The sequence below is a fragment of the Dreissena polymorpha genome, chromosome 2 (assembly GCF_020536995.1).
Source record: "Dreissena polymorpha isolate Duluth1 chromosome 2, UMN_Dpol_1.0, whole genome shotgun sequence".
Classification (NCBI taxonomy): domain Eukaryota; kingdom Metazoa; phylum Mollusca; class Bivalvia; order Myida; family Dreissenidae; genus Dreissena; species Dreissena polymorpha.
In genome coordinates, this window is record NC_068356.1 from 136,149,759 (window position 1) to 136,172,717 (window position 22,959).

The 22,959-nt window shown below is 35.3% G+C and overlaps 2 protein-coding genes and 1 long non-coding RNA gene across 3 annotated transcripts in view; 2 read left to right on the forward strand and 1 right to left on the reverse strand.

The window, feature by feature from the left end:
* Window positions 1-22,959, forward strand: part of LOC127869136 (NACHT domain- and WD repeat-containing protein 1-like) — a 156,857-nt gene that overhangs the window by 89,023 nt on the left and 44,875 nt on the right. The window lies entirely within an intron of this gene.
* Window positions 1-22,959, forward strand: part of LOC127869159 (uncharacterized) — a 156,832-nt gene that overhangs the window by 88,365 nt on the left and 45,508 nt on the right. The gene's annotated exons all lie outside the window — the stretch shown is intronic.
* Window positions 1-22,959, reverse strand: part of LOC127869127 (uncharacterized) — a 77,009-nt gene that overhangs the window by 39,990 nt on the left and 14,060 nt on the right. The window contains exons 2-4 of the mRNA XM_052411457.1: window positions 3,022-4,004; window positions 2,000-2,358; window positions 413-478 (exon numbers count right to left, since the gene is read on the reverse strand). Of these exons, the coding sequence (XP_052267417.1) occupies window positions 2,009-2,358; window positions 3,022-4,004 (1,333 nt within the window). The 3' untranslated portion in view covers window positions 413-478; window positions 2,000-2,008. The remainder of the gene's footprint in view (window positions 1-412; window positions 479-1,999; window positions 2,359-3,021; window positions 4,005-22,959) is intronic.

The window sequence follows — 22,959 nt, forward strand, 5'->3', positions numbered from 1 at the left end:
TATTAAAATGACATTCTGATAAATATTTAAAATAAAAGTGCTCAAAATTTCCAAGAAACGCAAACATTCACCATTTGTTGTCAAATTTTGGCATATCTGTTACTTTGTAAAGATGTGATAAAAACGTCCAATCAGGGCGTTTTTTTCCACTTAACACGCGTAAATCGCCTAACGTGATGTTCCCGTTTTTATCCATTATAATTATTATATCTCAATCTTATTTCAATTAGATCTAACAAAGTATATAGCTATCATAAAATGATTTTATTCGTATAATTTGATATATTAGAAAGAATGATATTAAATTAGTTTTTCCCAAATCAATTGACTTTTCACAGGAAAATATTCCAAAACCACAATGGCATTTTTCCCCAAAATGACAGGAAAAGGTCTGACAAAGGGTCTATGTTACCTTCTGAGTATTCAGTTTATTCTTGTCCACCACATCCTCAGCATCGTTGTCCTGACTCAGCAGCCACTGTAGCAGCAGAAAAGCTCGATGTATTTCTTGTATGTATATTTAGGACTCAAACAAATTTATAAACAAGAGCACAGCATAACGGGTGCCAAGCTACGAAAGCTTGTCAGATTATTTTTTTTAAGAGGTCACAGTGACCTTGACCTTTGACCTAGTGACCCAAAATGGGTGTGGCGTGTAGAAGTCATCTAGGTGCATCTACATAGGAAGTTTCAATGTTGTAGGTGGAAGCACTTTGATTTTAGAGGCAATGTTAAGGTTTTTGTTCAAGTTTTATATTAGAGGTCACAGTGACCTTGACTTTTGACCTAGTGACCCAAAAATGGGTGTGGCATGTAGAACTCATCAAGGTGCAACTACATATGAAGTTTCAAAGTTGTAGGTGGAAGCACTTTGATTTTAGAACCTATGTTAAAGTTTGATATTAAAGGTTACAGTGACCTTGACCTTTTACCTAGTGACACAAAAATGGGTGTGGCTTGTAAAACTCATCAAGGTGCATCTACATATGAAGTTTCAAAGTTGTAGGTGGAAGCACTTTGAGGATATGTTAAGCATGTTGTTTAAGTTTTATATTACAGATCGCAGTGACCTTGACCTTTGACCTAGTGACCCAAAAATGGGTGTGGCATGTACTCATCAATGTGCAACCACATATTAAGTTTCAAAGTTGTAGGTGGAAGCACTTTGATTTTAGAGCCTATGTTAAAGTTTGATATAAGAGGTCACAGTGACCTTGACCTTTGACCTAGTGACCCAAAAAATGGGTGTGGCGTGTATAACTTATCAAGGTGCATCTTCATATGAAGTTTCAAAGTTGTAGGTGGAAGCACTTTGATTTTAGAGCCAATGTTAAGGTTTTAGCACGACGCCTACGTTGGACGGCGGACGAGCTGACTATGACAATAGCTCGGGTTTTCTCCGAAAACAGCCTCACTAAAAATGTAGCTAACACACACACGTTTATATAAATGTAATGAAAATCAATAACAAATGTTCAACAGCATAAAACATGGAAAATTAATAAATCTCACATCAAGTGTTACCTTTCTGTAAACATTGCGTACAATATCAATATATACTCCTCCTAAGATTACTTAAACAATGTCATACTTTATATAAAAAAGTATTCATCCATATACATTTCTTACATGGCATGGTGTTTATAGAAATGAAAGTCTAAAAATAGCCTCAGTTGCTATGTACATGTGCATCTATGTACAAATATTGAATTTTCAGTTGAAATGCTTTGTTTTTTTCATGCGAAGTTTACAAGACCTAAATTTAAGGACCATAATTACACAAATGTTATGCCAACATAACATTATATACATTAGATCTAATGTTCTAACAAAAACCCTCACATTGTATAATCAGATAACAATATGTGTACATAAATTATTTGTACCTTTAACTACCCACTTAATGTTGTATTGTAACATCACACACTACTATGTTCGTATGCTAAACAACACATTGTCATTGAAATACTAATCACTAATTACAACAACTTATACATACATGTACACACTATTCCACTCTGAACACCAGGATGTTGTCGTTCAAATCCAGTCCCACAATGATGGATGATGTGGTGCTGCAGTAGCAGACTGGCCATGGCCACCTCACTCCATCCTCCTTAGTAGCCAGCGTAGTCAGCTTACTCTGCCCCTCCCAGCCCACCTGTAGTACAGTGTTGGACTGCCATCCACAGACCAGCACCTGGCCTGCAGGGGTCACATGTAGACCACGTGGCCATCGTAGTGCTGGGTCTGTGTATGTAGCCAGGAGTGTGCCATCCCTGGCCAGGGTGAGAAGCTTGTTCCAGTAGCTGGTGATGTACAGCCTGTCTCCTGTGGGACTCACAGCACACTTGTATACTGCAAAACAGAGTAACATCAAGATATTGAATTACTGTTAATGTTAAATAATCTTATTAAACATACTGCAGTGATATTGTATTACGCATATGTTGCTATAAAGAGGCCTTTACACATCTAAAATATATGCATACATTTCAATGATTTAATAGTTAAGTGTGACAATAAACTTCAGTAGCAGAGCTATTGTGTTTACGTTTGACAAGTTTAAATGCGACTGGTGAGTAAGATATGAATTAGAGCAAAATTACACAGATGGCAAGAATTACACATACTGAAACAATTGCACACTTCAATCAACAGGTAAACATATTGTACATGTACAATCATTAAACAACCACAAAATTAAGACAGGTCAGAAAGTGTCTCTTTCCCAGGAACTCAGTTTCTATTTATAGACATGCCATATAGTGACAGTCAAAATACTGCATTACTCATGTTACTATAATTTATATGATTAAAAAAAAAAAGATAAAGGCCTTATGGGTCAATATTTGTTGATTGAAAAAAATAAATCCCAATTCGGTTCATTAAGTTGATAAAATTTGTCATTGTATGGATTTAAAATAACACAATTTGACTAGACTCCATTTCCCACAATGGCTAGAAAAATCCCTGTACATAATAGGAATGTTATGAGGATGGATTCACCATGATTCTTACCTGGCAAATAAGCTAATCTATCTTGGTAGAGTCTGCAGATCAGTTTGCCATTCAGTGAGTATTTGTACAGTTCTTGACCAGAGGTGACAAAAAGGTCTTCATAGTGATGGGCAATACCTGTACATTCATGTTGTAACTGAAACTTCCTGCCAGGAACAAGCTTTCCCTGGTTGACAGTGATAAACTGGACCTCATGTATCTTGCTAGTATTCACAGCCACTGCAACCTCACTGGGTGTGATCAAACAAATGGCAACTGGCCTAGCATTAACATCCCAGTGACTCACCACCTGGTACTGCTGGTTCAGCAGCTTGACTTTCTGATTTTTCGAGTCTACAATCAGTACCTGCCCATCGGGAAGAACACATATGCCTGTGATAAAACATTCACCTGAATCACTTGGTATTCTCACATTGTGCTTAGTATTACTCTGGACATCAAACGCCTTGCCTGACTTTCCCAGCAGAGTCAGTGCCTGCTGTATTATATGCTTACATTTTATGCTGGCTATAAGGCAGAGCTGCTTATGATCTCCAATTTTCTGAACAATTTCATGGAATTGTGACAAGTCATTGTGAACATTGGTGCATTTATGAATAGAACTTGTAACTGACCCTTTAATGCTTATAACTTCATCTTTCATCTCGTTAAGTTCCTTCGCAGTAATATTATCAAATTCATTCACGATAGAGAGAACACTCCTACACATCTCTTCTTTTAAATATTGCTCATTTCCGCCTGATGTACCCACAGAATTATTATCACATTCATCTATATAAGTATTTAAATTGCCACGCATTTGCTCTATCATAACTGCACTATGTTCCTTGTATGTTCTCTGCAATGACTGAATGCTGGCCTTCTGACTGATTTGCAGGGTTTTAATTTCCCCCAGGACAGTTTCCAGCTCCACTGACAGCCCCTCTAAGCCTGTGGGCTGCGAGTTGGTCAGCTCCGAAATCTGGGTCACTTTACTGCACTGGCTGAAATAAACAATTAATACATGTACATATTAAGGAATAGTCAGTGATATTATGTAATGCTTCAAACAAGTTTAAAGTGTCAAATAAAAACATACATGGACAATAAATAAACGCTTCTTGGGCTTAATATGGGGGTATATAGATTTGCACTTTTCCATCCATCTGCATGACTTTTTTGTCGTATATAACTCAACATGTATTCCTGCAACTTTACAAGTACAGTAACCAGGCATGTGAGCTAATACACACCTCTATATTTTGTTTCTGTTGTTTTCATCATAATTGTAGTAGTGTCTCCTATTTAGACAAAAAAGACATTTTAAAATATGTGTAGAGTGTAAAATAAACAAGGGCTGTTTGTGAAACATGCATATGGGCTGTCAGTTGTAGTGGCAGCCATTGAGTGAATACGTTTTCTGTCACTGTGACCTTGACCTTTGACCTAGTGACCTAAAAATCAATAGGGTCATCTGCGAGTCATGATCAATGTACCTATGAAGTTTCATGATCCTAGGCGTAAGCATTCTTGAGTTAACATCCGGAAACCATTTTTCTAAGTTGAGTCACCGTGACCTTGACCTTTGACCTAGTGACCTGAAAATCAATAGGGTCATCTGCAAGTCATGATCAATGTACCTATGAAGTTTCATGATAATAGGCATAAGTGTTCTTGAGTTATCATCCAGAAACCATTTTACTATTTCGGGTCAACATGACCTTGACCTTTGACCTAGTGACCTGAAAATCAATAGGGGTCATCTGCCAGTCATGGCCAATGTACCTATGAAGTTTCATGATACTAGGCATAAGCGTTCTTGATTTATCATCTGGAAACCATTTTACTATTTTGGGTAACCGTGACCTCGACCTTTGACCTTGTGACCTCAAATCAAGTCATCTGCGAGTCAGGATCAATGTACCTATAAAGTTCCATGATCCTAGGCCTAAGCGATCTTGAGTTATCATCCGGAAACCATCTGGTGGACGGACAGACGGACATATGGACAGACCGACATGTGCAAAACAATATACTCCCTCTTCTTCGAAGGGGGGCATAATAGTATTGCTACTAGAGGACTAACACTTTACATAAATATTTATCGTTGTGTAATTTAACCCACATGCATAGTTTGGTATGTCTTTTTTCAACATACCCAGAGTTATGGCCCCTGTTTAGCAAAGAAATCACATTTAAAATTGTGTTGTGAGTAACTCAAAGAAAACAGCTGAAAAAGGGATTAACTATTCTTAAAGTATTACCCACCATGTGAAATTATGCACCTTGATATTTTTTTTAAGTTTTTTTTTTACATAAGAAGAGTTATGTGACAGTCCCTTTAACCAAATGATAATATTTTTTCAATTGTGAGAATCGTTACTCAAATAGAGGGATACTTCTACAGTAACATAGTAATTGTCAGGTTAACTTGTGCAACTCCATATAATTGTTCATAATTTTAAGACATTTGTGCAGTTGTGGGACAAATTGGATTGTAGAGGTCTCCATGTACTCAAAACAATGTTCTAGTTGTTTATACTGTTTTCAATTTTAATATTGTAAACCTTGACCATACTATCAATAATAACAAATGCAAGAAAAGAGGCATGACTTTTAGTTTATGTATATTCCCACACATTTTTAAATAAGCCATCGATGAAAGTCAATATATTGTTCACAACCACCTGTCTTAAGTGGATTAAAAGTCAATGAATGAAAGCATTTAATAAGGGCAGTATTGTAATATATATGAAGAATGTCCAATTGTCCTACATGTACAGTGTTTTATGATAATGAAAATCTGTTTAAAATATTGTTATGATTGGTATAACAGGTACGTAAACTGACTGCGACACCTTTATACATGTAATTTCATGTTATAAGCTTCTGTGACTTTTGACCTATTGACCGAAACATGGATTTACCTCTTAATCTTCCTCCATGTAAACATAAACAAGGGACAAAATTGTCACAAAACCAGGTTTTCATTGTGAAAAAAAAATCTGATAAAGGGAGAAAACTCAAACTGAACTTTTGAAATGACCAAAAAAAATTAACCCCCTTTGTAAGTTTTTTTTTTTTTTTTAAATGTATTTTTAGTCGTGGCGACCTTGACATTGGAGATATTGACGTGATTCTTTCGTGGGACACACCGTCCCATGATGGTGAACAAATGTGCCAAATGATTTTAAAATCTCACAATGAAGGACATAGTTATGGCCAGGACAAGCTCATTTATGGCCATTTTTGACCTTTGAACTCAAAGTGTGACCTTGACCTTGGAGATATCGACGTAATTATTTCGCGCGACACACCGTCCAATGATGGTGAACAAATGTGCCAAATGATTTTAAAATCTGACAATGAACGACATAGTTATGGCCCGGACAAGCTTATTCCGCCAGCCCGCCAGCCAGCTAGCCAGCCCGCCAGCCAGCCAGCCAGCCAGCCAGCCCGCCCGCATTCGCCAATCTAATAACCAGTTTTTTCCTTCGGAAAACCTGGTTAAATATGTTGCATGGTTGTAGGTCAAAGTATTCCCTAGACATCATGTGGAAACAATTTGTCTACAGACCAATCTACAAACGGACCACAGGACAGATGCCAACCAAAATAACACGGCTTCTTAAAAGAGGGTCCTCTATTTCATAAAGTCTCAGCATGAACAATCTAGCCTGTGATGAGTGGCTTATGACATGCAACCTCATGGTCTAAAGTTTCAGCATGAACAATCTAGCCTGTGATGAGTGGCTTATGACATGCAACCTCATGGTCTAAAGTTTCAGCATGAACAATCTAGCCTGTGATGAGTGGCTTATGACATGCAACCTCATGGTCTAAAGTTTCAGCATGAACAATCTAGCCTGTGATGAGTGGCTTATGACATGCAACCTCATGGTCTAAAGTTTCAGCATGAACAATCTAGCCTGTGATGAGTGGCTTATGACATGCAACCTCATGGTCTACTATATCCCAATATGTTGTGTTGTTATTTTAACTATTGTCATTACTTTGCTTTAGTTGTTGTCACATGATCTATTTGTGGAAAAGAAAAGACGCCATTGTAAATTGTTTTAAAGAAGGATCTGAGAGATTGGTCTATTGTTTATTTATATGTGATATTGAAATACCATACAGTAGCAAGCCTACTGGCAATGATGTTTTTTTTACATTGGGATATATGAATAATAATTTTGCAATTTACTTTATACTACACAACATAACAAAAATTACAACTTTTTTAAAAATTTGTGGAAAATATACTTTTATTGTATTCCCATTATTTGCAAACAAATAGTTAAATGGCAGCAAAGCAAGAGCCAATCGCTGTTCATGAGCTATTTTCACATTCAAAATTTTAATTTCCTAATGCTAATGAAATCCAAGATACAAAACATGTTTATGATTATATTACACACATTTTTTTACAGTATTAAAAGTGTACTTAATATTGAACACAGTGGACTGCACATTTTCAACAAATATACTCAGATTTACTTTTCTAAAATATTCAATAAAAACAAAGGTTTAAGTATTGTTGTGTTTTTTTTTCTTTAAAAGTCACAAAATATCCACCGCATGAAATGTTTGTAAAAAGTTTATGTATTTTAAATCACATAATAGTGTTAGTAAATATCAAGAATTACCTGTTTTTCTTTTTATCATACCTCAACGTCCCCGATTTTAAAGAAATAATGACAAAATTGCTAAAATGCTGCAGTTTAAGCAGGAATGAAGATGACTTTTTGTCGTTTGACGTGTTAATAATGACATCATGAGCACACTTAATATTTGCAAAAAATGTGTTTTTTAAACTGTTTGTGTTGCACTTTATATTTAAAATATATGACATCTTGGTATCAAATTGTTTGTTTTGTTGAAACTGATTCAATTTTACTAAAAATGATTACTTTATAGCTGATTCCGCGTAATATGACCATCCTCCACACATGACTGATATAAGAACTTCCTGTTGACCATGATATAAATAGAGAATTTATGGCTGGTGACTTTTGATATCACATGATATCAAAAGTCACCTACCATATATTCTATTTATTATGCCACATTTAAGTAAATAAGAAAATATTAACAAAACAAACAAAAACAAACAACGGCTTAATTTCATTGATGTACTGTAGTAAAATATGCAAATTAGTAGCAGCCTGATTTCATCCGCTAGCGTCTATGCATATTTACACATAAAAAATAGTTCACAAGTGAGCAACAAACACTAAAATTTAAACACTCATAATTTAACTAAATAAAAAAATTGAAGCGAAAAATCGATACTTACAATTACAATTTCTGCACTAAAAACGTATTACCAATATTCTTTATAATAACACATTCAACATGTACATGTACTTCCAAGTACACACCAACCGCTATTTTCAAAGCGAATGTGTAGAGTGAAAATCTCAAACAATAAAGACAACAACTAAATGGAACGGGATTTTAACGTAGTGCGCAAATTGGAAGTGATAAGAGTGATTTATTTTTCAACTTGTCCATCTCCGTAGTATACGTTTAGTAGTGAGTTGTTAACGGTTTCGCTGCGAAGGCAAAGTGGGTGGGGAACGCGACTGCTTGTGGATTTTGAACTTTCTATTAGGAAGCTGCTTTTGTGCAATATTCAGCGATTTTGCAAGCTGTGTGTTTGGAGTTATTGTGACCAATGATATGCATGATATCAGTGGGAGAGCATCCTGAATCCCACTTGTGACCAATGATATGAATGATATCAGTGGGAGAGCATCCTGAATACCACATAGTCTGTGCAACCATATGTTTCCTGGTCGAGTGGTTGGTAAGTTTCATCGTTATACATACACATTACACATGTTTCATTATTTTTGCTATGTTTGACACCCATTTTTATTCTGATGAACCAACGGTCAGTGCCAGTAGTCCTACTGTCATTGGTCTGTGTGCTTGTTGAAAATAGAATGGGTTGTTTAGCTCCGAAAAGCAATGGGGATATTTTTTGGATAAAGTTGCTGACAGTGGGCTTTTCTCATCTTTGAGCAGCTACCTTGGCCCCCTCATTTTGTGAAAAAAATGTGTCGCACACTGTTCATATTGTGAAAAAATGAGTCGCGCACTGTTGAGTATTGTGAAAAATGAGTCGCGCAATGTTGAAAATTGTGAAATTATTAGCCGCTCAATCTTGAAAGTTGTGGAAAAATAAGGTGCACACTTTTCAAATTTGTGAACAAATTAGTTGTAACTGCTCAAAATTGTGGAAAAAAAAGTTGCGCATTGTTCAAATTTGTGAAAATATGAGTCTCAAACTGTTCAAAATTGTGAAAAAAAATTAGTTGCTATAAACTGTTAAAAAATGAGAAAAAAAATAGTCGCTTACTTTTTAAATATTGAACATTTGCATCGCAAATTCATCAAATTTGTGCAAAAAAAGCCATTTGCTTATGAAGAAAAAGCCCCTATAGTCTATTATAAAAAGGTTTTCAGTTTAAAGAAATTCTTAATTATTTTTTATCTGCCATTTCATATGCCTATATTATCATTTTTTTTATAATGATATTGTGTGCCTGTCTAAATTGTAATTTGTTCAAGTTGTGCTATAAAAACGTTATTTTCTCTACTTTGACATTTTGTCTCATGTTGGGTTTGTTAGATTTTATTAAACAATATAGTTTTATTTTATTTTATTTGCAGAAAGTTGCAACCACACCTTTTGATGGGTCATGATCATTCTCCCAAGTTCTTGGCAAAACAGTTCTAGCCTTATCAGTTTAACCGGTCTCAGTCTTTCTCTCACGGCCTCTCAAAGAATTCAAGATATACCCCCCACCCCCGCTGCGTTCCGGCGCAGCTTCAAATCAACCCATTTTATTACTTTTTTTGGAAAGGTGAAACTTTTTTCAACAAATTTATTATTGAATTAAGTGTGTTTATGTTATTGTTTTATCTTTGAATGTTATACATCTTAATTCAAATAAATAGTCTAATAATATTTAATAATAATAATAATTAATAATATGTATAATTTTTAGATCTAGATTTTTATTTTAAAAGTAGTTGTGCAATGAGTGCTTAATTATGTTTTTATAAAGGTTTCTTTGTTTCATTTTCAGGTTAACTAGAGTACTAGACTACCAATGTACACAAACATTTTCTGTTTTGATTAAGATGTGAAGACAGAACCAGTTTTATGTAAAATTATTATTTCAGACACTTAAAAAAATTGAATAGTTCATGTATTATTAGATATCATATGGCAGCTAATGACTAAGAATTTTTTTTATTATTTAGAATTTTTCTTAAAAATTGAATTGTTTATGTATTATAAGTTATGGCAGGTATTGACTAAGAAAGCATCTGTATTATTTATAATTTTTCTTAGTTGACATTAATTTTTGTGTATGATATTCACTTTTTTGCCTTGCTATTTACAGAGTGACACAAAAAAGGACCACATTTGCATCTTTAAACATACACATGCCAGACGTCCCGATATCGGCGGGACAGTCCCGCTTTTGGGCCCTTTGTCCCGGCGTCCCGATATGAGACGATTTGTCCCGACATTCGACGTAAAAAACGATGTAAGGTCTATAGGTTCCCAATAAAATTCGCTATTCTAGCTCTCTTTCGCTAACACTTACCACCGCTAATCCCTTTATTGCCCCCAATTAACAATCCGATTCTACTTCTCGTGTGTACCAGTGTTGTTTATGACACCTTATCAGCGATTTAACGGCTAATTATTGATTTCATCAGGCATTCACACCATGGTGGTCTTCAAGATAGTGGTCGCTTAATTGCTATCGATAGTTGTATTATAATGAAATAACTGTTGAAAATGTGTTTGCTTTTGTCTTTGTTTGAAACGGTTTACAAATTAATTGTTTTGTAAAATTAACTCTACCTCATTAATGAGTCTTTTACATTCAATGTTTAGTTCCAAAATAGCGGGATAATCCGAATGTGCAATATACCAAAATCACAACAAACAGTCCAATAAGTGATACCCATCCTGTCTAGTGTGATTGGGTGTAATTGTAATAAAAACAACGAGGTGCTATGCATGACAGTTTGACCCTACTCCAATTAAGCTAAAAACAACAATGTGCTATGCATGACAGTTTGACCCTACTCCAATTAAGCGACAATTGACAAGTAACAAACTGCGCATGGACACATGCTTAAAAACATCTTTCCGCGCATTCCGTGTCAAGCTGATGTAACTGTTCGGTAGATAGTTTACTGTAACCCGTTCTTTCAGTGTACTGGATAGCCCCCCTGCGTTAATGTTTGCCATTGAAAGTAATATAATGGGTATTGTTGTCGTAATGTTCCAGATTTTGTACTCTAAAAAGATGAATATTATCTTCGTTGTTTGCTATTGTCTTATTTAATAAAACTGTTATTGTTATGTTTTAGATTTCATGCTTTATATCAAGATGTTTTATGTCTTGAATAAAAGTATCAAGAGTTTTTGTTAGAAATAGATCTATACTGACTACAGTAAAGGTGGAGTGATAGATCGTTTTAGGTGTCATGCTTTTTGGTCAAATGTCCCGACATTTTTTTATGGAATGTCCCGCTTTGGACCTAAAAAATTCTGGCATGTAAGTTTAAAGTATAAGTTGTCCTGAATTCTGCAAAACAATCCATTTTTTATATCTAAAATGTACGGATCCCCGCTGATTTTGCTGATCCGACTTTTACACGTTGACATACATGTAAAACGGCATTGGAAAAGAGGACACGAATAATCCTTTCGAGAAAAATAGTTGTTTTTACTACGAATGGGAAGAGTGCACCCGCTTTAATTATAAACGTCTTGAATTGGAGATCAGGAATGGACTGCAGCGACAACATTTAATGTTTGATTAAGACACATTTTTCTTTAACACATTCAAATAACACTATTACATCCCCGTCATGCAAAAATTGGTCTTATAGCATATTTGGTCAGCGTAGCTCAAGATTTCGTGATATCTCCTGAGTATTCTCTACATAATGCATATCCTGAAAAGACTGCTGGACTGGAGCTACACTGGCAGCATATTGCATAAGACCCATTTTTACATGACACTGTTATTTACAAATCACTGCATCTTGTAAATGGAACATCAAACCACAATACTTTCTAATAGAAAATTGAAGTCACTCTGTGTTATTTATAGCAAAATGGCAAATGTCAGTTGCCTATTCTGGATTACAGGAAAGATTTTCAAACAGACTGAGTGCGTACATGTACGTCATGTATGTGTGGCTAGACAATTCAATGATTTCAGATCAAGCATGCAAACTATATTATTTTGTTAATTGAAAGACAAATGCAAGACAAACAACATTTACCAATATATTTTAGGTTTTCAATAATTTATTTCCATAAAATTCCTGGGATCATTATTTGATAATCTTAAAAAAGCAATATTGTATATATCAACATGAGGAAATTATTAATAGTTACAGTCCATCTTCCCTTGACAATTTACTGACCAAGCATTGACCCTGAACATATTGGAGACAAAATTTATCTGTAAATGCCTAACTGTAACTGGGCCAAAATGAATATGAAAAGAGAAGTTAGCATTTCCCTATTCTGATTAGTGTTTCATCCGATACTACAGACGTGGTTATGTTTCCAATGTTCTGTGGGATACTGTTCAAATCAGCCAATGGAATGAATGGAGTGTATTCATTCGGGTTTGTTGGCGTTATGTAAAGGTCATGTAAGGTAAAAGTTGGGTTTTTAAAAGATGTTGAATGAATTTATGTTTTGATATTACCCACTACTGTTAAGGCTATGACATATATGCTCACTGAGTGTACAGTGAATCATATGCACTAATGACAAGGTCATGACCTTGACCTTTGACCTAGTGACCTGAAAATCAATAGGGGTCATCTGCGAGTAATGATCAATGTACCTATGAAGTTTCATGATCCTTAAGGCATAAGCCTTCTTGAGTTATCATCCGGAAACCATTTTACTATTTCAGGTCACTGTGACCTTGACCTTTGACCTAGTGACCTGAAAATCAACAGGGGTCATCTGCAAGTCATGATCAATGTACTTATGAAGTTTCATGATCCTAGGCATAAGCGTTCTTGAGTTATCATCCTGAAACCATTTTACTATTTCGGGTCACCCTGACCTTGACCTTTGACCTAGTGACCTGAAAATCAACAGGGGTCATCTGCGAGTCAGGATCAATGTACCTATGAAGTTTCATGATCCTAGGCATAAGCGTTCTTGAGTTATCATCCGGAAACCATTTTACTATTTCAGGTCACCATGACCTTGACCTTTGACCTCAAAATCAATAGGGGTCATTGGCCAGTCATGATCAATGTACCTATGAAGTTTCATGATCCTAGGCATAAGCCTTCTTGAGTTATCATCCGGAAACCATTTTACTATTTCAGGTCACTGTGACCTTGACCTTTGACCTAGTGACCTGAAAATCAACAGGGGTCATCTGCAAGTCATGATCAATGTACTTATGAAGTTTCATGATCCTAGGCATAAGCGTTCTTGAGTTATCATCCTGAAACCATTTTACTATTTCGGGTCACCCTGACCTTGACCTTTGACCTAGTGACCTGAAAATCAACAGGGGTCATCTGCGAGTCATGATCAATGTACCTATGAAGTTTCATGATCCTAGGCATAAGCGTTCTTGAGTTATCATCCGGAAACCATTTTACTATTTCGGGTCACCATGACCTTGACCTTTGACCTCAAAATCAATAGGGGTCATTGGCCAGTCATGATCAATGTACCTATGAAGTTTCATGATCCTAGGCATAAGCGTTCTTGAGTTATCATCCGAAAACCATTTTACTATTTCGGGTCACCGTGACCTTGACCTTTGACCTAGTGACCTCAAAATAGGGGTCATCTGCGAGCCATGATCAATGTACCTATGAAGTTTCATGATCCGAGGCCTAAGCGTTCTTGAATTATCATCCGGAAACCATCTGGTGGACGGACATATGGATGGATATACGGACCGACATGTGCAAAACAATATACCCCCTCTTCTTCGAAGGGGGGCATAACAATATATAGGGCTTTTTAACCAGGCAATCACTTTTTCTAGGTAATTGACGTAATCTAGGTAATCATAAGTAGCTTCTTGACAGCTTTAATTTCTTATTGCAGCTGGATAGAGATTTCTTCAATATTGGAAACAAAACACTAGACAAGACTTCTAGTACACATAAAGGTAGTCTTGTCTAAAAGGCTTGTGAAAATTGCTCATGCAGTGTTTCTGGTCTGACAGTGATAATAGAGCTCATAATGTGTGTTGAATGCACTTTGTTATAAAAGTTAAAACAATACAATCATAAATTAAACATGTGATCTACTTTCGACAAAGAACCCAGTGTATAATGTAAATCTATTCTATAATAACTTCAAGCTAAAAGACCTCCCATACCTGAGCATTTAATATATACTAAAATTTAGTTCTGTACTGTTTTAATTGAAACCCACCTTCAAACTTCTTGTTTTTCTGATGCATGGTTATTAAGGACAAAGGCTAATGCCATCACAGAAATTATTAAACTCCCATTAATAAGAACTCCAGACCTAATCATTGTGTATTGACCAATAAACAACAGTAAACATAAATTTATTGAAGAGTGTGACACATGCTTCACAAGTATATGCAATATATATATATATATATATATATATATATATAGAGAGAGAGAGAGAGAGAGAGAGAGAGAGGAGAGAGAGAGGAGAGAGAGAGAGAGAGAGAGAGAGAGAGAGAGAGAGAGAGAGAGAGAGAGAGAGAGAGGAGAGAGAGAGATAGAGAGAGAGAGAGAGAGAGAGAGAGAGAGAGAGAGAGAGAGAGAAAGAGAGAAGAGAGAGAGAGAGGAGAGAGAGAGAGAGAGAGGGGTCATTTTTTACCTCAGAGGCAAGATCTGAACAAACTTACCAGAGGACCACCATACGATGTCATAAACTGTAATCAAACCCATGACTCTTATGGATTCAGAGAAGATCTCAAACATAACTATTTACTATATAAGTCAATAGAAATCTTGTGACCCTTGGCAAGGCAAGTTTTGACCCCTGAGGCATAATTTCAACAAACTTGGTAGAAGATCACCTCTTTTTCAGCTTACTATCCAAAGAAAAAGAAATACGGTAAGAATATCAATATTGTTCCGATACATCAATGTAGATGAGCAACATGAGGAAACAACAACAACATCCACATGTGGTCTAGAAGTGACAGAGCATCATGAATAGATGATTAAATGTTACTTTGTAGCAAATCATCTAAAGCAGCAATTTGCAAAATTAAAAATTAATTTCATAATTTATTTCCAAAAAAAAGAATGAAAGTGTAGTCTTAACATTACAAAGTATTTCATACTTTTCAAAGACAATTAAGCAAAAAAAATTGTAATTTCTAAAATACCATAAATTAAAATTGACAACTTGACAATTCTAAATTCTCATTTAACCCTTTCCCACTCAGAAGCAAAGTGCAAATGGCTATCTGCAAACAGCATAAAACCAAAACAGCCTGTGAGTAACTTGCAGTCTGTTCAGGTTTGATGCTCTTTGCTGCTCATCAGTAACCTAAGGTTTGAAGACGAAGCCTAAAAAACTTGAATCTAGTAAGAAAGGTCTTTAATTAAATGTAACTTTCAGCACGACTAAAAATGCATGAAAATACGTTTCTAAGTGGTTAAGGATTAAATTGTGACATAGTTCATTGATATCTAAAGACTTATTTGTGCCACAGTATTTCAGAAATACCTGTGATTATTGAAAGCACACTTAGTGCAGCACAGCTGACTGTGGTCATCACATAACATTTCAATTTTGTGGTCCTTGTGCACTTCACACTTCAATAGAAATTCCTCCACCTCTTTCGAAACTGGCCATTTTTTCATGTCATTCCTTCCATAAGCTGAATGTTTTCTGAACCACTTATCATGCAACTGAATACATTTCCCACAATAAAGTTTCAAACATGTTTTGCAGTAAAAATCTGCATTTGCTTGCTCTTCGCATGAGGAACAAATAAAATCCTTAACCACGTCAGAGCTTATGGCAAGTGAAGACATAGACAAGCCCGCCATTTTGATAACTGACTGTTTAAGCACACAAAACTTACAGCTTAAGTTGAGGAAAATTATTAATTTCACAGTATCTCTGTGAATATGAATAACTAGTCCAGAAAAGACACGATTTAAATCTCTGTGTATTTAAAAGTCAAGCAATCACAAAGTCTTTACTGTACAGAAGTCAAGTTCAACCTCAATAAGCAATCAAGTATTTTGAACTAAACAAGTACCAAATAAACTGTCAAATGACATTCAATGGTATGACATCAGTGAACAGTGCAACTGTGTAAACTGTAAGGGGACTATTGGGTCACGTGGGTATTGAAGATATTATATTTCAAACTGTGGAAAAGAAGATACCTAATTGAAAATTAGATCATGTTTAACAGATTGGAAGGCAAAATGCAGTGAGTTTAAATGCATATTGATAAATGGACCGACATTTATGTACAATGTAAAAATGCAAGTTGTATGTGAAGGACACAAATTGTATATTTATCATCAATGTCACTTAATTTTGCTTTAACACAGAACTGTTCGTAATTGCTATGTTAAGTATTTAAAATACAAATGGCTATTTTTACAATTAAAACATCATACCATTTTTAATATAATATCTTTACGAAAAATTGCACATAATAAAATGGGGCATCCTACAAGTTAAAAATTGCACGTAATATCGGGCATCCTACAAGTTAAAAATTGCACATAATATGGGGCAACCTACAAGTTAAAACGCCTTTCAACTGAAAAGTTTTCAGATTTGATTCACTTATTTTTGAGGCTGATTTACCAGACTGTTGAATTCTGATGAAAACAATATAACAATAAACAAGGCAGCCCAATATCCTCCACAAAGATTGTTTTGACCTTGAAGTGGTGACCTTTGTTTTGAGAAAGTGTTACTAAGGCATGCCTTTTGAACATTGTCCCAATCACTAATCCTTGTTGCAAAACTTGATACAAATCCTTCAATGTGTATAGTAGATATAGAATGAACATGTTAAAAATATATTTTATCTTAGTACAACCTTGACCTTCAGCCAGTGGGACTCTACCATTTCTTCTGCACTGTCTCCATGGCCTAAACATTGTAGTCTAGATAAATAAAACTCCTTCCATGGGTATAGGAGATACAGCCTCCACTCAAAACAGAAGCTAAAACTTATACATATTGACCTTGCAGTATGACCTTGACCTTATACAGGCGTGACTGACTCGTTCCTCCTTCACATCATCTTAATGACCTAAAAATTGTAGCCAAGCTAATAAAAAGCCTTACATGGGTATAGGAAATATTGATCAGACATGAAAATAGAGGATCTAACTTTTGACCTTGATAAAGAGTTGAAGCGAATGATTAATGCCTTCTGCACATAATCTAAAAGACATAAATATTGAAGCCAATAACCTTCATGAAAATCCACCAAAAAGTAAAGGACATACTGAGCAGAAAATAAATTTAGGCGCACACCTTCAACCTTCATGTACGACCCTGACCTTGAGTCAGCATCAATGACTCATGGCTTCTGCACATCATTTGAGGCAAGTTTTACACACGTATTACAGACATACTAATGGCGTGACTTATTGCAGAGGGACAATGGGCATTCCTATCATATAGATCCCTGTAGGGGACTAGCACAACTTAGGTTTTACTTAGAGGTAAAGGCCTTTCAATTTGTTTATATTAAGATAAATGAAAAATGGTTAGAAATCATGTTTAACACATTTAATGACAACACATATATTTTAGCTTGATTGCTGAAAAGCCCAAGGTTTAATTAAGACACCCTAGAGTCTGTTTTCTGAACTAGTCCTCGGTGCCATCGGAATAGATAATGAAAGACTTCCAGAGTGAAGTTCGACCCAAGACTGCCTTATGGCTAGGGTTACACCACATCCAATGCAATATTGCTACATCATTGCTGTTTACAACCTATTTTAATACAATAAATGTAAATCAGCTATAGAAAAATGTACACTTGCTTATAGAAGAACATTCACTGTTTTCTGCAAGTAACACCCACATGACACCCACGTTTACTGCAATTAATATATGCTGCTCTGTAACAACCATGCCTCGTTTTGCATTGCCAACATCTGCATTATTAGAGCAAAAACTTGAGTTACGATGAAGTGATAGACACATTGTGTCTTTTGTGACTTTGACGTAGGACTTTAGAGTCATTGTTGATGCAGGCAACAAACGGAGTTTATCCCAACTGCAATTAGGCTCAGCCAGTTTTTACAGAATGGGCATAATCTGATTAAGCTTTGTATATTATGAAATGCAACACATATAAATTGCCTGACCTTGTGGTTTGGGAGTATATACAAATGTATGTACAGTTATCTATTATTTAGAGTCAATATAAATTATGTCATCACAACAGTGCGAAACAGCACAATATGAAACATAAACACCATTTAAAGAATAAAGCTGGTGTCACCGCCTTGAAACGGACAGTTCAAAGCATTGGGGGTTTAAATAGAAGTACACAACAGTTCCATTATAACGCGATTGACGGGGTCCAAAGATTGCAATATATTCGGAGCGCGATATGAATCAAGACATGTCTGACTTAGTTGTTAAGCAGTTGATGTGCAGTTAATGTGTCAAATTTCATCGGTATTTTCATTTTATGTACGGTGCTGCGTTATCTTTGTTTCATAATAATTGCAAACCAACTTTACATGTACTTTTGTGCAACAACAACAAAATATTTATTTGTATAAAAGTAATATGGTTATTAAAGTTTTGATTACCGTGGAAATTGAAATGCCATTATTAATTTTTTTTTCAGGTACGATCAGCGTAATATACGTAAAAAGACGTATGAAGTGTACTTGTGCTAACGTTCGAATCTACTCTAACAGATGGTCCATTTCAAGCAAGAGACAGGAAACAAACCAATATAATTTAAAGTTGTTTTTATTTTATATTTACAGACACAACGAGATTCATCACAAGAAGAATGCGCAGTTCTAACAAAATTTCCGTGGACATGACATGTATACATATATATATATATATATATATATATATATATATATATATATATATATATATATATATATGGCGTCAACATGCAAAGATACACATTTACGTAAAACATAACCATACATTTATTTACAAATTATATAACAAAAACATCAATTTCGGTCACAAAAAAGTAGTCAGTCAATTCAGTTTGTTTCAATAACGACCGGGCTTCTAATTTTGCCCGGTAAAAAATGTTCCTCAGACGCATTATCTTCAGCAATAAACTGACATTATTATCGAGAATGAGACACTAATAACTCAATCCATGTTAGAACAACACTGTCACTTACGGTCTGTTTTCACGCTTCACTGCGTGTCAAGTATAAGCCGTGAAATAACGGGTGATCAATTACTAGCCAGAACTGGTTGTTATAGCAGTTTGCATATTGTCAGATTATAACTTGTCAACAATTTTTTTTTTTAATGTGTTTTGTGATCATTCTTGCCGGATTTTTTGGGAGCCATAGCCTACTCGCGATATAATGGACAGCGAGATATAACGGATTGCGATGTAACGGAGTTGCAGTGTAATATGTTGGATAAGAATATGACTCTGATGATGCGGTCGCCAATGCATGTGTGTGGCAGTCTGTTTCATGATTTTACACTAAAACAAATGTATGGTATATGTTATATAGAGTCTGCTAGAATGCAATATTTTGTGAATTGAACCTTTAGTGCAAAAATCAGGACAGAAGCCATCTTGGTTTTTAGTTTCCAAGAATTGTGGTTTATAGAGAGCAAGAAATACAGAGAGGACACAGCATTACAAATTCATGACCCAGTGCAAATAAATCGTTATACATGTTATCTTATTAGGTAATTATAGTGTGGAAATATAATATGACCCAAGATGGCTTATCAGTCGTATTTGAACACACATGTCAATATAAAAAGTCATCTCAAACAACATATATGGGAATCTGGTATAAATCTATGGGGTAAACAAATACGGCAGAAAGTAAACAAGAGGGCCAAGATGGCCCTAGTTCGCTCACCTGAGAAGAGTTGGTTCATTCAATCTTTACTAAATGTCAAACTTGACCTAGATATTGTCCAGACAAACATCCTGGTCAAGTTTCATCATTATTTCATCTACGAGTCATGATCAATGTACCTATGAAGTTTCATGACCCTAGGCATAAGCATTCTTGAGTAATCATCTGGCAACCATTTTTCTAAATTGAGTAACTGTGACCTTGACAGCCATTGAGTGAATACGATTTTTGGCACTGCAACCTTGACCTTTGACCCAGTGACCTGATAATCAATAAGGGTCATCCGTGAGTCATGATCAATATACCTATGAAGTTTCATGAACCTAGGCATAAGCGTTCTTGAGTTATCATCCAGAAACAATTTTACTATTTTAGGTCACAGTGACCTTGACCTTTGACCCAGTGACCTGAAAATCACATGGTCCTAGGTCTAAGCGTTCTTGAGTTATCATCTGGAAACCATTTTACTATTTCGGGTCATCGTGACCTTGACCTTTGACCTAGTGACCTGAAATTCAATAGGGTCATCTGTGAGTAATGATCAATGTATCTATGAAGTTTCATGACCTTAGGCATAAGTGTTCTTGAGTTATCATCCTGAAACCATTTTACTATTTCGGTTCATCGTGACCTTGACCTTTAACCTAGTGATCTGAAAATCAATAGGGGTCATCTGTGAGTAATGATCAATGTACCTATAAAGTTTCATGATCCTTGGCATAAGCGCTCTTGAGTTATCATCCGGAAACCATCTGGTGGACGGACGGACCGACATGAGCAAAACAATATACCACCTCTTCTTTGAAAGGGGGGGGGGGGGGCATAATGAGAAAACTGCCCCCCTCCCAGCAGCCATGTTATTCAACTGACCGGAATCATTTTTTAACTCAACTCTCGTATCAAGGAAACAAATTTTCTGAGCAAATTTCATGATAATTGGGCGAAAAATGTGACTTTTACTGTGTTCACATGTTTTCACTATATAAATATTGAGAAAACTGCCCCGCTCACTGGCGGCCATGTTTTTCAATGGATCAGAACCACTTTTTAACTCAACTGAGATATCATAAAGACAAACACTTTGACAAAGTAACATGATAATTGGGCATGAAATGTGACTTCTACAGTGTTTACAAGGTTTTTCTTTTTTTGACCTAGTGACCTAGTTTTTGACCCAGCACAACCCAGTTTCGAACTCAGCTGAGATTTCATTGGGACAAAGCTTCTGACCCAGTTTCATGAAGATGGGACAAGAAATGTGTTTTTAGAGCAAATTACAAGTTTTTACGAGCAAATGTTAACGGACAGAGGGACATACGACTGAAAAAGACCGGTCACAAAAGCTCACCTGAGAAATCAGGTGAGCTTAATATTGAAGCAAGATATATCTGAGATAATTGTCAACATAAGTCTTTCAAAGGAATATTTATTTATGGGATCATGGACAGATTGTGCATGGTATACAATGCTGTATCAAAGACATACATTTTACTGCTATTATTCCAGTGGTAAAGTGGTAAACGTTTAATAACTTAGAAATGAATGTGCTGATGTTGAATATTATGTTAATATTTCAGTGACTTTTTTTTGCTTTAATTTGTTACAGCCTGTACCATTTGAATTGGGAAAATTAGCGCGATAAACCGTGAAATTGGGAAAAATAGCGCGATAAACCATGAAATTTTGAAAAATTAAGCATTATAAATAGGATTATAAGTAACAGAATTGATATTGTTTTTAAGTGCATATTCAGGGGGTTTTCTAGAAAAGTAATCTGGTCAACTAGGGATTTTTTAAATCAATAAAAGTTGCAAATTTAGGAATGATTTATGGTCAAAAAGGACTAAATTAAATTAATATATTTTGTAGGATGTTTAAAAATAAAGCTGAGATCTACAGCTAAGACTTTTTTCTTTAAAAAAAAAAAAATTTTGGGTGTGGGAAATTGGGCTTCTTTTTGGGAAATTTTGGTATGATTTTGGGGAAAAAATGTGGATTTTCGCAATTGGGAAGCAGCCTAAAATTGGCTGTAATTTTGAGCAAAAAAAATCACTGTATTTATATAATATATATAAACCATGCGACACTAAACCATTCAGGCTATGTTTCATTTGACTTGGTTAAAAAAACAAACAAACAAGTATAGTGTTCATAACCTTTTTCTATGATTTTACATGGAAGCCTAAGTTGTGAATACACTTTACTTAGATTTGATCTTTGTACTGATATTATGATGATACAATTTCTGACTAAATTTCATCAACATTGAGTCATAAGGGTAACTCCTTCAGTTGTAACAATATGTGCATAACCTTAACCCTGTTGACTAGGTCCAGTTGTAACAATATGTGCGTAACCTTAACCCTGTTGACTAGGTCCAGTTGTAACAATATGTGCGTAACCTTAACCCTGTTGACTAGGTTCAGTTGTAACAATATGTGCGTAACCTTAACCCTGTTGACTAGGTTCAGTTGTAACAATATGTGCGTAACCTTAACCCTGTTGACTAGGTTTTTGAAATCACTTGACCCAAATTTTACCATGACCAAAATATTGTCAAGATAAACATTTTTACTTCTTAAATGATCATTATGTGCATTCATTAGCTTGGACTATGTTTTATTTGGCCTTATCCAAAAATTTGAGTTTGCTTTACTAAATCTGCACTATAACTGTGATCTACTTTGCTGTTGGTGTCATTAACTGTACTGAAATCCTTGTAGGTCTTGACTTTGATGGCATCAAAGTATTAAACTTTGCTAGCGTTTGTTCATAAATGCTTACAAAATCGTAAAAGCGAATTAATATCATAATTGTCATATTGATGTCATATCCAACAGTTTG